At 43.6% G+C, this 16,437-nt stretch overlaps 2 protein-coding genes across 2 annotated transcripts; one reads left to right on the top strand and one right to left on the bottom strand.

Moving 5' to 3' along the window:
- Window positions 1-1,464: 1,464 nt before the first annotated feature.
- Window positions 1,465-8,330, bottom strand: LOC115050856 (fMet-Leu-Phe receptor-like). Its single transcript, XM_029513968.1, has 3 exons — window positions 8,208-8,330; window positions 4,508-4,685; window positions 1,465-4,074 (listed from the first exon to the last, which is right to left on the bottom strand). Exons 1-3 carry the CDS (start codon window positions 8,300-8,302, stop codon window positions 3,190-3,192), a joined length of 1,158 nt encoding a protein of 385 aa, XP_029369828.1. The 5' UTR covers window positions 8,303-8,330; the 3' UTR covers window positions 1,465-3,189.
- A 1,892-nt stretch (window positions 8,331-10,222) lies between these two features.
- Window positions 10,223-16,063, top strand: LOC115051400 (myelin-associated glycoprotein). Its single transcript, XM_029514793.1, has 11 exons — window positions 10,223-10,271; window positions 10,981-11,168; window positions 11,375-11,528; window positions 11,873-12,030; window positions 12,385-12,541; window positions 13,118-13,254; window positions 13,493-13,625; window positions 14,466-14,562; window positions 14,739-14,757; window positions 15,089-15,166; window positions 15,663-16,063. The coding sequence occupies exons 1-11, from the start codon at window positions 10,223-10,225 to the stop codon at window positions 15,726-15,728; spliced, it is 1,236 nt and encodes a 411-aa protein (XP_029370653.1). The 3' UTR covers window positions 15,729-16,063.
- The last annotated feature ends 374 nt before the right edge of the window (window positions 16,064-16,437 follow it).

The following is a 16,437-nucleotide window of genomic DNA, read 5'->3' as shown; positions in this document are numbered from 1 at the left end:
TCTGAGGCAGGTTCAGGCTGTTGGACTTCAATCAGCCGCCGTGAGTTCACTATTTCTTTTTCTGTGCAGTTTTTGGCCTCTAACTTTTGTACTTGAGCCCAAACCTACAGATTTGTGCTTGATCTTGGCCACTGGACACAAACAATAGTTGTCACACAGCTCGTTGAGGGCAAGCCAATCTGCCGGTAACGAGCTGACGAGCAGCTGCTGATCCTCTGTGTCGGCTCAGCAGCTGCAGTGTCGCCTTTATTGTGTTTGACTTTTAGATCCATCCGTGTTGATGCGACCGCCGCAGCTCGATGCTGTGACATGGATGTAGACGGGGAGGAAATAAAAGAAGGAAGAAATGAGTGGGATTTCAACAGAAGACAGTTACATAACCATGAAGTTTTCTTTTGGTTGGTGGATGAGGTGTGAGCAGTGAACTGTGTATTTAAAGCCAAACCTTCAGTCTCATCCGGCCTTCTCTCTCAAACATGCTTCTGTTGATCGCTGGCCAAAAATGTAGATTACGTGTTCTCATTTTTTAAATTCCCGGTTTGCCGCTCATCACGTTGTTTGGTTTCTTAGAGTGTGTGGTGTTGTCAGGAACTTAAATGACAAATAAATCATCAACAGCTGACAACAGGACCTGCCAGTGACCTCAGCGCTGGCATCAGGACACACAGAAGTTATATCATCATTGTGTTGTGTGTTCCTGAGCCAACACTAACATATGACAACAGCATCTGACATAATGAGTTCACACCAAGTTGTTTAAATTTATTTTTACTTTTAGACTCCTGTTGCTTATTATTTCACGTTTTTGTAATCATCATTGCTGTTTTTGATAAATAATGGGTTGTATTCGATGTGTCTGGCTTCATCAGCTCTTTACTGAAATGATGCAGAAGCTGCAGGTGTGTATGAATTGTCTTGATCAAGTTGTGCAAATTGTGGAAATTGTTAAAAACTTCCTGAATCAAATGAAACTTCAGAATTTTTCACGTTTCAGCTGCAGCTGCCAAAGCCAAATATGAAAGAGAATTCCTGGAACCCTGAAAAGCATTTCCTTTTTATTTTGCGACACTGTTGAGCTTTAACTACACTTTCTAAGATATCGCACTTTCAGATGTTTGACCCAGTTCGTGACGTTAAAAGTGACACAACAGACACAAAGATGTGTTAAAAAGCAGGCAGCAGTACCACAGTGAGGTTTCTGATTCCACCACAGACAACTGCTAGATGACGAGGATATTAGTGTTTTGGTTTCATAACCTTCTCATTGGTCAAGTTAAAAGGTCACATCCTCTTTTCACTTTTCAGAGGAGGAACGGAGTCCAAATTAGATCTGTCAACAGTACAAGTGTTTGAGAGAAGCGTGAAGACTGAGCTCCGTCATTCAGATATCAAACTTTTATTTTTACCTTTAGCAGCAGGAACACTGAACTAAAACAATGTGAATGGAATGGATTTAAAACGACTCTGAACTTTGGATTTCCAGAGTCAAAAAAATCACTATCATGAGAGATGTGCCTGATAAATGTCCCTTTTCGGTGCACCTGAACAATCCGGCTGTACAATCAACCTGCTGACCGTCTTCACCTGTCAGGCTGAAAGATATCAAACGTTCTCAGAGCTTTTATTTCAAAAAGGAAAAATTTATTTCAAGAATTAAAACTAAAAGTCTCTTCAGCTTAAAGCTTTTATTTTCAAAGGACCGTTTCTCTGTGGATTACGTAGAAAAGGTTGTCACGGCTGTGACTGAAATGTGTTTTCATCATCATTAATTCAAAAATCAAAGATTCAGTTAAAACTACTCATGATGTTGCTGCTGCAGAACAGATGGACGCAGCAAAACCATAAAACGTCCAGTGATGTGTCAGTAATCTGCAGAACCAGAACAGCTGTGTTTTATGAGCTGCTGGCTGTAAAAGCAGCTTTGGTTTTATAGCAAGTGTCCGAAAATGTTCTGCTGTTTTCTCAGCTGAGGTCGGACACAGAAACCAACAGACCAGTTATTTTATTGCAGTGAATTTACTGGTCAGCTTCAGTTGATCAGCTCTTCAGCATGAAACCGTCCAGATGTCACTCAGCCTCCACTTTCTAATGTTGGCGGAGACCATCTGCTTTATTTTCCTCTAAATGGAACCGTCTTCTAAAAAAACACATCATGGTGTATTTCGAAGGACTTGAAGCCGGAGACCTGACCAGAAGCATTTTCCAATAGATTTCACTCCTGTTGGGTCTCTGACAGTCTCACTTCCTTCAGTCCTCCTTCCTTCCTGCCTCTGCAGAATCACCACAGTTCTGCTTCTCATCAGACATTTTAAGGACGCGCATAAAAAACATCAGTCCAAACAGTTTTTCAGGGAAATCCGACTTTAGTCTTTTCCCGTTCAGGTCAGCAGACCAAAACAATTCATTTAGACATTTCTAATAAATTTTCAGCTGAAGCATGATGAAGTATCTACTAACTAACGAATGAGGAATGAGGAACAACAAAGTTAGCTGTCATGCTAAAATGCCAGCGAACACGATAAATCAGCAACACTTGGCATTCAGTATTGATGCTGCTGGAAAGTTTACAAGATTTTCACCTCGCAGCAAACAAAGAAACAAGCAAATGTCCTCAGCAAAATATTCAGCAGTCCTTGTTGGTGCTTTACAACGTTGTCGTCTTGTCGCGCAAAAATGAGGAACATGTCTTTAGCACATGTTATCTGATGGTGAAGGTTTTTGCAGCTTAAGCATTAAGATTTCAACAAGTTTCATATCTTCTTTAGATGAACAGATTTCTGCAGAAGGAGGAACTTGATACAGAGAACAATTCAAAAGACCAATTTGGTTTTTTTGTGGTCAGTGGGCTTTGTTGAGGAACAAAATGGGAACATTTAAAACCTTTGGTTGGCTCTGACTCATTTATTTCACCGTTAATTCAGCATAAAGACTCTGTGGCTCGATATCAGTGTGTTGGATTTAAAAAATAAAGAACGTTCATGTCGACTGGTGCGACGCACAACTGAAGAGTTGCTGTTTGAGTTTCTCTACTTTTTAACACTGCAGGATATTCCTCTTTTCCTCGCCCTCTCTCCTACTTTTTGATGCAACTCAGACAGTTAAAAATAAATGTCAGTGGTTTTGTAATCATTCACTGTTTTCCTCTGAAACACACTGAGGATCGAACATCCACTTCAGAGACGATCACTTTTAAGCGCTCAGACTTTGACTACGATCTCTGACATCGGACTCCTTCCTGTTTCTGGATCCGGTGCTGTCGTCCAGTGAGCGCTCGTTGGACTGCGTCGTTTGTCCGTCCACGTCGTCCGTCAGAGCCCTTTGGTACACGCTGGCCAGGCTCTGCCTGAAGCGGCCCCTCAGGTCCAGGCCCAGGCAGAAGTACAGCAGCGGGTTGATGCAGCTGTTAAAGTAGGCGATGCCCTTCGCCACCGGGTGCCAGATCTTTATCACCTTGTTCTTGCTGTCCACCATCTTCACCAGCAGAAGGCAGTGGTAGGGCCCCCAGCACAGGAAGAAGGCGATGACCAACGATGCCAAAATACGAAGAGGCCGCGATTTCCCGGAGAAACGGGTGCGTCGGATGCCGACGCCGGCGAGGATGTAACAAATGAGGATGACCATGAAGGGAACCATGAAGCCGCACAGGAAGCGAATGGAATAAAGAGCCACTTTGGTTCTCTGCTCACCTTCTGTGACCTCCTTCACTTCCAGAGTGCATTTACTCAGGTTGTTCTTCCCCAGGTAGACTTGGCGGTAGACGAAGTACGGGGAGCTGAAGATGACCGCGATGATCCAGACGCAGACCGCCACAACCTTGGCGACCCCCAGGGTGCGCCGACGTTTGGTGAAGACGGGCTGCCAGATGCAAAGCACCCGGTCCAGGCTGATCACGGCCAGAAGAAAGACGGAGCAGAACATGTTGGCATATTTGAAGAAGCCGTTGAACTTGCAGAGGAAGACGCCGAAGGGCCAGTGGTCGAAGAAGAGCTTCTTAAGGAGGGAGAAGACTCGTGTGAAGCTGAAGATCAGATCGGCAATCGCCAGATTCACCAGCCAGACGTTGGTGACCTTCGGCTGAGGAGGAAGAAGGACAGAAGAAAAGACAAAAGGGAAATGTTAGCTATCACAAATATCAAGGAAAAGGACTTAGAACATTAACTGTCAAAAAACAATGCAGCCATGATTCATCGTCACTAACCCCTCAAACAATCATCATCTGACATTCAGCTCAGCGCACTAAAACTTTTCTGTCCTCAGACACAGAGGAAGGCCGTCAAGCAGGTGCGTTTGTGGTCCGACCAAAGAAGGACAGACTGACGACCTTCGTGTCAATTTTTAATTCCACGTCGTAACTCTCTCCTGTCAGGAAAAGGCTAAGTAGCTCATAGCATGGCTGCCTGTTAGCGTTAGCTTTAGCCTCAGTATCATGCCTGTCCATGTGGACAAATGGCTCCCGTGAATTTAATGATCGATCACATATTCTCCAACCAGCTCTGATCAGATGCACCTTCAGCTTGAATCCGGCCACCCAGATCACCACGGAGTTCCCCGTGATGCCGAGCACGATGGTCAGCGTGTAGAGAACGATGGAGACGTTGTCCATGATGGCGTCGATATCCACCGTTGTCTCCTTGTCATTGTTGGGCGACTTGAGGACGGCAGAGAAGTTGAGAGACATTCTGTCGCTGCAAACAGACGAAGAACAGAAGAATCTGAAGTAAGTCATCATGTTGACTCATCAACACACGCTGAGTGGCACCATTTGTGAATTTTCCAGCTAAGTCCAGAGAAGATGTATCTGGAACTAGGCTGGAAAATTTGATTCTACTTTTTAAACGCACAACAACGTGCACTTGTTGAAATGCAGCTGAACGACTGAGGCCTGCAGACCGACATCCGTCATCACCGTCTGAGCGGCGGTGAATCAACCTCGATTCCTTTCATACAAGAGTCCGGATCTATTTCCGAAGCTGTTGATTTAGGGAACTTCCTTTTTTACTTCGATGCCGAAAATGTTCCGCTGGCCAAAAGTTACAATGAAGGAAAATCAGTCACAAGCTCCGCTGAAAAAAGTCAGCGTCTCTTAAACAAGTCAGATTTTCTGACTTGCTGGTTTATAATAGAGATATGAGGCTCATTACGTTCTGCTCTGTTGTGTAGATCATGTGACCTCAGACTTTTTGTGTTATTGTTGAACAGCACAGGTCTTATTTTTGATGAAAACATAATTTTTGCGTTCCGTTTATATGGTGGGATGTTTTTGCACGTAAAATGAGGATCCAGGTTCAGATTCACGCTCCACACAGCGCTGTGACAAAGCTTTGTTCCACGTTAGGTTAAACCTCTGCCAACCAAATGGCAAGCTAATAACTTAATTACCTGCCAGGCAGCTTGTTTAGACTTTGGTTTGAAGATTCTTCCTCATGACACAACATGTCCACAAAATCTCTAAGGAAGAAATAAATACAAGGAGATTACCTGCATCAGGTGTCACCACCTTCATGACAGACTGTTTAGACAGAAGGCTGAGCTTGAACGCGGATGTGGTCTGAACATTTGTACCGTGCTCAGTGTGATAATGAAAGGATTAAAGCAATCTGATCACTTTGAAGCATTAGTTCCTTATCAGGTGCTACTGAGTTCACAAAGCTCTTCATTTTCACATCAGCTGCCGACTGCAGTCAGATTTTATGACACAGCTGCTAACACACATCAGTTTAACGGACTACTTGGACTGGATGTCGTGCTGCTTCCTCCCCTCCCAGTCTGTGGTCGGCTGCTGTACCAATCTGAGGGCAGGAGAGCTGCACAGAGAAGTCTCACTGACGTTGGCTCGGTTATTACACCAAGTTTTGTCCTGAGAACTGATCGTGAAACTGTGCCGACAGCGGTCGGCCAGAGGAGGTTCAAGATTTCATTAATTAGAGCTAATGAAGCGCAGCTGAGAGGCGCTGAGGTGGTTTACAGGAAATGAAGACAATACGACAGAGCTTCCTTCTGCAAATAAGAAAAAGAAGCCTTCTTATGATGTTATCACATTGTGGGGAGAAATAACGTGCATTCACATTAACCAGCTCACCAGGATGAGTCAGCAATTTAACCAGAGATTTGGGTTCTGCAGAAGTCTGGGCCCATGGCACCGGATCTGCAGGAGGTGTGACGTACCAGAAGGGCAGCAAGGCACGAAACTAACTAAACTAAGGCAGAAGAGGTCATTTGACCAAAGAGCCGGAGGTGACTTGTGGTTGGTAACACGTTTATGAACGAGCATGAACACATCCGACAGAAGCTGAAGTTCTCATTAGCTCATCGTTTTGATCACTGATCTTTCACTTTCTCTGCTGCTGAACTGTCGGATACGTGGATGAACAGAAACCGGCAGCATGTTTTCAGTGAGACTCAGATGTTCCCCTAATTCCTCAAAGTCCTCGAACGTTTCATGTGATGGCGATGAGTCAAAGCAGCTGCACACATTCAGGAAGGTTATTTCTGCGGAGAGTCGTTATTAGAGCTTTAAAAGGGTTCTAACACTTATTGTGAAACGTGTTTGTCAGTCAGGTCGGTGTGTGTCTGCCCAGACATCCAGAAGTCTCCTGACATGCCAAATATTTGGAAAAAATTGGGGACAATGTTTATTAAATTATAAACAAGAGAGACAGAAGCTTTGAGTTTGTGCATTTTTCTCCACATAAACACAATCTAGCTTAAAAAAAAAAGAAAACTGGAAGCTGCCAAAGAGCGGCGTGGCGTTTTTCTGAGCTGAAGCTGCTTTAGGAAGACAAAGGTGGGTTTTTTCAGCATGTGTGTTAGCATCTAGTCTGTTCACCATGGTTTTTATGGACCATGTCAAATTGATGGACTCGTCGGGCTTTTCTTGTTGGGTTTCGCTGACGTCTCAGCTCAGCTGTGGTCAGAGATCTTTGTCTCCCCATCTGTGATCCGTCTGATAAAAGCAAAATGAGACTGATTCATCGTAAGCAAACATGTCTGACGGTTCAGATAAACAATCTAATTCAAGCACGACAAAATGAAGTGTCTGCAACATTTCATACACTAATTGTGTGTTGAACTTCTCCAGTTGAACCTCTATGATGGAGCGTCTTTACATCTCTCTCTCTCTCTGACACGCACATCAGCCATTACATCCAAAAACCGACAAGGATTAATGTTATCAATGTTTACAGCACAAAAAAAACCAAACGAGACGAAACCCTGAGAATCAGGAGGTCTGTCAGATGATCGATGAAGAAGCTGATTTTAAAGTCATCAGTTTGACAGGTCTTCTTCTGTATGCCGATCAATCAGAAGATAATTTCACATGAATGGTGGAACCAAATTTAGGTCTTTCGTTATCAGTTGTGTGATGAGAGGAATTTCTACACAATACCACAGAAAACAACAGCAGCTCAGTACAAACTGGGCTATGCTCCATCTGACCAAACCTCAAACCTCCACCCACAGACAGAAAGAAGTACGGAGTGAAAGTTAAGCAAATGGCTACTGAATCAGTGAGCTCAGTACACGGTGGAGATCCGACCAAGTCCAGAGCAGTTCGAAGGTCTCTTCGAGCTGCAGAAACACACAAAAACCGCCGTCCTCGTTCTAAGCAAATATTCAAGCAGATATACGTTGAGCCTTTGTTTTCTTTGTGCAGGTGGACATGAATATTTTCAGGCAGCTGGTAGAAATCTGACGTCTAATGAACATTTCCTGCTTTGATGATGACAGCAGAGCTCTGTTTTGGCTTTTTAAGCTTCCCTCTAAAAAAGGGAAATATTACGTTTTCTTTTCTCATGTAATTGACTTTCAAGTTTTTGCAAAGCAGATAATTATACATCAAATTAAAAATAGCTTTTGAAGCGGTTACATAAATTTGAGCTCAATTTGTTTGTTTTATTCATTTGGATTTCGCTGTTTACCTTTTCAAGCTGCTGAAACCTGGAAGGAACTGATGAAAAGCTGTCAGTTCTTGATTCTTGGATGAAAGCGATCAGCAAAAATTGAAGATAATTAAGATAATAATAACTAATAATTGAACACTAATTGAACCGTTAACACAAGACTGGAAAAGCTTCACACACAGACAAGCCCAGTTTAACTTCTGACTCCCATCTCAGCTCCTTCCAGCTGGAATAAAAGCAAACATGTTGCTGCCAAATGCACGTGTTTTCAGTCTGTGTGCCCGAATGAGAAAGCCTCTTTCCTACCTGCAGACGTTCAGCTGATATCTCAGTCTGAGATCAGCTGCTTCAGGCTCACAGTTCAGCGCCGCAGTGAAGCCGCATCTTGTCAGTCTGTTCATGCACGCTGAGCCAAGAACTGAGCGCACAACCACATACACACAACCCAGCACATCTGCACACACATAAATGCACGAACTGACAGACCCTTCCTCTTTCATTCTGTTTTTTCATGTCATGTGTGTCTGGCTTTATCTTCCTCTTTTCTCTCTCTCACACACACACACACACACACACACACACACACACACACAGAGTTGTTATCAATCAGATTTGTCTAAACAGGGTTGATGAGCTCGTGTTATTACAGATGATCTCTGTTAAAATTCAGTTAACTGGAAGACGAACAAACATCCCCTGAGTTTCTGCTGTGGATCCATTTGAGTCATAGATAAAAATGTACGTAGATTTCGGATTGGAAAAGTGAAGCCAAAGCTGAAAAATGACCTGTTGTACTGAAGTGTATGGGAAAACATCCCTACTCATCCTAAATGCATCGTCTGTTTTCCACTGAATGGGACTTAATTAAGACTTCAGCACAGTCTACGGCAGCATCAGCTGCTTGGCTTCATCACTTTCCTCTTTTCTTTTTTCTGCGTTTCCATTTTCAGTCAGTTCCTTCTTCGGCCGGCCTTCAGCGCAGCACAGAGGTCACGACAGAAATACCGTCTTCACACTCAGGGAACAGGAAACGAGCGTTCAGCTCAGGTTTGGTGTTTCCTCTGAGGTTTCCTCAGGTGTCCATGGACTGATTTGTGTGATTCTGGTCCAGACTGAAACGCTTTGATGTTCTTACTCTGGATTTTTCCGCCACAGTCTCCACCGTCATCGACCGGATTTTGGCCTGACTCTCTGACCTCCTTTTTCCTCAGTTCCAGATCAAACACAATGCTTATTTATTAAAAAAAGGAGAACTGTTGAGTTCACACTTCAATGAATGATTAACTTTTTTTTTCAATTTTATGAAATAGTTTGAAAACAATGTAAATTAGCGTCCTGTCCAGGTGGCCCCGCCCCTCGCTCAGTGTGAGCTGGGATTGGCTCCAGACCTGGAAAGATGGATGGAGATGGATGAATGAATGAACAAAGTAAAATGAAAAAAAGTTTTGGCCACTGATTGTGTGTCTGACAGGAAGTCGCCCCCTCATGGTCATCAGATAGAATGAAGGTTTCAGGCTCTTCAGCTTTGACTTCACACACACACACACACCATTTAACTGAACAGGAAAATGTGACCAAACCTTTGACTGGTTGTGTATAAAAATGTTTTCATATGAAATTGAACAAAATGAGAATAAATAGTTTAAAAATAGATCACACGAACGAAAAACATCAAAGTGGATCGCTGGTTAAGAAAAGGAGGACTTTAAAAAACATTTATGGAAAGTTCTTGTTTGGCTTCGGTCAGATTCACTTTGATGGACTTCCCACAAAAACATTTTCAAATTTCACAACTTCCAACACTTAGATATTCCTTCCTCTTTTACGGAACATCAACATAAAAATAGCAACAAACACGCAGCGATCATCTTTGGATGAGCTGCTCCTCCTCATCATCATCATCAGAAAGGTAAAACACGTCGGACGGCTGTCGAACATTTCACTGTGAGTGTGCTGGACATTAAACCAAAACGGGTTGTTTATTGTGGAAGTAGCTCCTTGATTTTGTCCGTTTGTTTCTTTTTTTCTGCCTTTGGCACGGTGATGGCTCCACATCCTGACTGTATGAATGATCTTGTTCACATGAATCACAGTTTGAATCTTTGTTTTGCCTTTAACCCTTTTAACCCTTTTAACCCTTTTAATGTCCTCACCAAGAAACAAGCAATGGGAAATGTATTTCTTTGGATTTTTTATGTCCTTGGGGAAATAATAAGAACAAAACAAAAAAAGTTTTTGGAATATAGGCAGGACATTAAAATGTTTTGATTTCTGTTTGTGTGTTAGATTTATTTGTTGATACTTCCTCTCCTGCAGCTGAGATGGGTGTTGGTCTGACGGTGCTCGCTGTCCTCATCACTGTGATGAAAGGTCGGTGTCTTCCAGCATTTCTACAACATTTCTTCTTCTTCTTTTGGTGGTTTAATTATTCAGGTCCTACAAACTAAATCAGGGATTTTGAAGCTGACGCCTCAAAGCACTTTTCTAACGACCACCATCATGTAAGGCAGGTTGCATTAGAGGGCGTGGTTATGGGGTGATTGACAGACTGCACCCCTAACTCCTCCTCTGCTCCTCCTTCACCTCCAAATGTGTTTTCTCCCAGTTTTGAAAAGCCAAAATGGCTCAACACATGTGTGGCTAATTATTGATGCAATGAAGCAAATACATTCGGTGGGGTCAAGAAATCAAACATGGAGGAAGGACAGCAAACAGGAAGTGACACGAGACAAATTTATTTTTAGACAGTGCAGGTTGGTAGATCACTCTTTATAGATTTAGAGACTCAACAGCAAACAATGAAATGGATCACGAGGGGAGACAGAGAACGATGTCCGGTTGCATCTTGCTTTGGAAGAGATGCTCGTTTTGAAGTAACCAAAGGTGAGGTGAGTTTATTTCTACAGCTCATCATCACACGCAGAGGTCACGCATGGAAATAGAGATGAAAACCAAACACAACACTGATGTTTGTGAGCATTTAGTGGATCAAAAAGAGCCAAATGTATTGAAACAGAAGGAAAAATTTTATTCCGCAGTGGTCTGCTCCAAAAATAATGACATTATTGTGTTTGTGCAGGTGTCTCCGGTAAAACGTGGAATGTGACGCTGCCTGAGAGGATTGTCAGCATCACTAACTCCTGCGTCACAATCCCGTGTCACTTCGAGGTCCCGGAGAGTCAGGAAGCAAACCTCCTGAAGTGCTCCAACGGCGGGAACTGGAAGAGAGGACACATACACAGTCCCCCCGTCTTTCCCACCCTACAGGTTCATTCTTCCTTCACTTACACGCAGCTCAGCAGCATCGAGCCATTTGGTTTCATTTGGTGACACCCACTGATGGCTGCAAAGCATTTCCAGTTTCCTTTTCCAGCAATGAAGCCATTCAGGAGATCAGTTTAAATCACTGATGGTGAATCATCTGAAATATAACATTATTCAGTTCAAAGTTTTGTGTTTGAATCTCTCTTCAGGGCCAAATAATCGGGGACTTGACGAAGAAGAATTGCACCACGGTGTTCTTCAGTTTCCCGACAGACTACAGCGACGTGTACTTCTTCAGGCTGGACTGTGACGATCCTCTTAAATTCACCTTCAATAAAGGCGTCATCATCCACTCTCAGCCAGGTATGAACGGATGAATGGATGATGTCATCACTCACTCACTTATTTGTATGGACACTTCAGACAGAAACCAGCAAATTTAGCTCGTGAATTCTACGTTTCCGGTCGAGGTGAAATTTGAGATCGAAGTCAAGCGTGGTTCTGATTTTTTGTTTTTTGTTATTTGGAAAATAGCAGTGTGTTAACCATCAACACAATCTTCTGATCAGCTGCAGCTCCTCTGACTTTGAATTCTTTATTTGTTTTTTGACTAAAACTTTTTCTCATCAGGTGGCCAAAAGCACGACTTTGATTTTACTTTTTTTACTCCATCATTCGTTCCTGGTTTTCTGCTTCATCCACAACAGAACCGCCTGAGCCCACGTTGGCTGATGTGGGTCGAATCTCAGAGGGGTCCAGTGTGATGCTGCAGTGTTCGGCCCCCGTGCTTTGCCCCATCCTGCCCCCCTCCCTCAGCTGGACCCACCTGGGCAGCTACAACGATCTGGGCAGGAAAACACAGCAGGTGACGGCTCGTTCATCCCTTCATTCATTCATTCATTCATTATCCTGCTCCAAATTTACAAATTTAAGAAGCTCAATTTCATATTTATTAAAACAATAAAAGAAGGAAATAGTTGGTACATTTGTTGAGAACGGATTACTCCTCATTGTGTGCTTTCATTTTCCAGCAGCACTGAGACGGTTAAATTAAACTGTAGCATTAATCTGTTTGTGTGTTTTCACTAAACTGACAGCAAAATGACTTTAAAGTAAAAAAATAAAAATAAAAATATTTTCCCTTCACTTCTTATTTCAAGATGAAGGTTTATTTGTATTGGTGACATTTAAAAGAGTAATGCAGGTTATTTTGTTCCAGAGCCAAAGTGTGGCCGGTCAGTGGATGATGACGTCCACACTGACCTTCATCGCCTCAGCTCATCATCACCAGCTAAGCGTCGGCTGCTCTGCTTCCTACCCGCGGACGAGAGGGGGCAGCACAACATCGTTTGCAAATCAGATTCTTCACGTCGAGTGTGAGTCTCAGTTTTGTCTGCAGTGACCTCTGCTGATGGAGCAGCTTTTATTCATCCAAGGAACAAAATGATCGGGGTTAAATACACATGACACCGAGTCGTTTCCCAGCGTCAGTTCTGTTCCAGATCCTGGAAAATTCAGCATGATGAAGTTAGGCCTCTTTTAAAGCAGCTTCCCACATATGAGCTGTTTTATGAATCACTGTCAGTTTAAACTCGATGATTTTTCCTGCAAATGCTTCAGATAGTTTCCTGTAAAAAGAGAGGCCAACATGTCAGAAGATGTTTCCAAAGAAAAGATGTAACACAAAACTTTTCTTCTCCCAGAAATCATCCAAAAATCAAAAAGAAAACTCACTAACAGCGTTCTGAAGAAGACCAACTTATTGATTCATTCATTCACCCACTCACACATCTGACTCACTCCGTCTCCATTTCACTCACTCATCGCCCTTTAACTCTGCTGAATGACAGTCGACGTGTTTGAACACGTTGTGACCTCGGGGGGGGCCTGAAGCAGGCGGCTGGACTGTGTGCCACCGAAGCCTCAGAATCTCTCGCTGCCTGCCTTCGCAGACGCTCCCAGATACACCACGGCAGCTCTGGATGTGTCTGGTCCGGTTCCTGAGGGACGCTCTGTGATACTCACGTGTACGAGTGACGCCAACCCCGCCGTCAGCAGCTACACCTGGTACAGACAGCAAGGCAGCGCGGTGAGAGACACTCTGCTTTTAGTCTAAAGATGCTACGTGGCCAGAAGTAATTGGACAGTGTCCTGAAGAACTTTGGCCAAGAAACGTTGTTCAAACCTGCAGCCTGTTTTAAACATTTGCCGGAAACATGATTCCTCAGCCTGTCCTCGTACTTCTGGCCACTCTCTCTGTACGTCAGGGACACATCCTGTTTAAGTTCACTCTGAATATAAAGCTTTATCGTCTCTCCTCATCACAGCTGACTGTGAAAGGATCAGGAGCCACGCTGGTCCTGCAGGTCGGCCTGGAGGACAGCGGGGCGTATCTGTGCAAGGCTCAGTCCTCACTCGGCTACCAGAATTCGTCACTGGTGAATCTGGTGGTCAGACCAGGTAAAGTATTCATCAACCTGCTGCTCTCTGCGTTCACACGTGGAATTGTACAACAGGAAAGTCACTGAATCCCATAAGAAGTGAAACGCTGATTCACCGGCTGATGGAAGAATCCGAATCGCTCATCATCACTGATGATGAACTGATAAGAGATGACCAATTATAAAGTGAGATGACTGTTTCCAAATGTTTTACAATCAAAACAAGAAGAGAGGTGGTGCTCAGAGATGGGAGCTGATGTCACAATGGTTGCATCACCATCTGTGTTTTTAAGAACAAACACGCACTCCTGTGAGGAGAGTTTATCTAGTGCTGCTCAGCGGAAACACAAAGTTGTGTTTGCTCATTTTTTTTATCTCATACCTGAAAATCCAGCAGTGAGATGCCTCGCATGAATGAAAATCTGTTTTTTAAATCAATGACAGGCGACCAAATCAGTCTGACCCCGACTTTGATGGATTTCTATCAGTTTGGAAATCGCATTTGAAAAATGTAACCCCACAACCTCAACATATAATCCAACACGTGATATAAGAGGTGTTGCTGTTTTCAAACATTTCAGTCTGAACTTCTGATGGAAATGTGAAGTTTGTCAGAAATGGCTGCCCGGCAGAGGGGCTGTACGCTTCAGGGCCCGGCGTGTCACATTGCCTGGAAACTGAAAGGGACTCCGGCCAATGAAAAGGCTAACTGATGCAAACAGGGCCAGTTTTAGGAAAATCAGCACATCATGAAAAAAAGTACTTGATTGCGAAATATCCTGGAGCATCACGGAAGGAGTGCGTGACACAAGGAGGGAATTGGAAAGCTGATTGTGTTTGTTTTAATTCTGTGTCTCAGGCTGCGGTGACACTCTGGTGGCTCTTTACGGGATCTGTGGAGCCGTGTTGGTGCTCTTCTTCCTGACTGTTGTTGTCGATTTGTACAAGTATCAGAGGTAGGATGAGAAACAGACTGTGCCCTCCTTGTCTCCCTTCATGTGGAGAGTTAGAGCCCTCACTTTTCACTTTAGTTAGTATTTGATCAGGATATTGAGGATTCTTTATTAGACACTTTCCTTTTAGTTTCGGCTGATTCTCCCTCTCTGTGTTTTGTTTCTCTCCTCCTGTCAAGTGTTTTACGGAGGCTGAAGGTAAGAGGACGTTTTTCTTCCTCCGCTTTAAAGCAGAGAAAGTGCCGGACAGCCGGACAGTAATGGATCTGATAAGCACGTCACGCTGCAGTCTGAGTCTCGTCTGGCTGACGCTGTTTGGCCGAAGCAGGAAATTAGCGTGACTAATATTTAGACATCTTCACTGTTTAAGAGCTGCAGCTCCACAAAATCATTTTTTAAACATTCACAAATATAAATATTTAGAACAATGAGCGAGAAACTTTGCTCGCCTTTGATATGTGATGACGTCCAGCCGTCTGTTGCTGCTGTGGTCAGTTCAGCTTGGATTAATCTGATTTCATTTCCGTAGCAGATTGAGCTGAAGTGGGGGCAACCCTTCCTCCCTCTGGGGACCGTCAGCGCCAACTCTGACTACGAACAACTGCAGGTATCTGAAACCCACACGGACACATTTCATCTCTTTTCCTCTACATCTCAGGACATTTTCCCATCGACTTCAAGTTTACAGTTTGTAGGATACCAAATGTCCGGTTTCTCCTGATTCCAAATGAGCCGCTAATTTCATCACTGAATCCTCGTCCTCCTTCTTGGTGTTTGTCACGTCCTGATATCAGAATGTCAGAATATCAGATATTCAGCCTGGATGTCCTGTTTGCTGGTTTCTGGCCTAATTGTTTACATGTGAGAAGTCAGATTTAGAATAAAGATGGAGCAACAGGAAGCAGGAAGAAACGGGCGATTTAACTGATTTTGACATGTTGAACTCGTTACATGTCTGAACACGAGCGAACGATAAGGAAGAAGAACTGGATTTAAACAAAAAACTAACACACAACACACAAAAGTCTTTATTCCTCTGACAAACACCAAACCTCGTCTTGGTGGATCTGAGCTGTTTGTTGTGTGTCTTTTATCTCCAAAAGTTTCCGCATCCTAAAACGAAGACGTCTCCTGAAGTGGACTACGAGAACAGCTCCAGCCCGAAGTAGAGCTGGTGTCTCCAACGTTCTCTGAAGTCCCTCCGCCGTGTGTCTGAATGCTCACTGAGCTGTCTGTGTCTCTGTCCTGCCACTTCCTGCTTTTACTTTGGTAAGCCTGAGTCTCGTCCTTCAGGTGTTTGTTGCCATTTTGTCGTGTGACTCGGCAGCGATTTGTGTGTGTTTCCATCGTGTCCTTCCTGTTTGACCCCGCCTGGTACCTTTGGCCTGGTTTTCAACTTTCCCCAGCTGATCCTCATGTCTGTCTCTGATCTCTGTTGTGCGTTCGGGTCCAAGCCTTTGTACCTGCCTGACACACAAAGCGTGTGTTACCTGTTTCCATTCACTTGCTACAGTATGCTTTTTTTTTTTTTTCTTGTTCTTTTGAAACAAAAACTAAATGTCGATATATGAAATTGTTCCAATTCTAACAGATTCATCAAACATTTTCTCCACATCTGTTTTTTTTTCTCCATGTTTGTTTTTGTAATGATTTTGTATGTAAATGAATTCTTCCTACATATTTTATGTCCACATCAGCTCCATTACACAGACACACACTCGCTCTGACTGGAAAACTGAACTGCAGTTGAACCCTGTCGACTGTCGACACGTCGCTCTGTTCCTCCAGCTTCCTGTTTCACTGTCAGGATGATGATGTCACATCTGCCTCTTTGTTTTCTGATGAAATGAAGCAGCTGAGTCGTGCACATCGTTTGAT

This window comes from Echeneis naucrates, chromosome 11, assembly GCF_900963305.1.
Source record: "Echeneis naucrates chromosome 11, fEcheNa1.1, whole genome shotgun sequence".
In the NCBI taxonomy this organism is placed as follows: domain Eukaryota; kingdom Metazoa; phylum Chordata; class Actinopteri; order Carangiformes; family Echeneidae; genus Echeneis; species Echeneis naucrates.
This window is presented reverse-complemented; position numbering and strand designations above follow the sequence as displayed.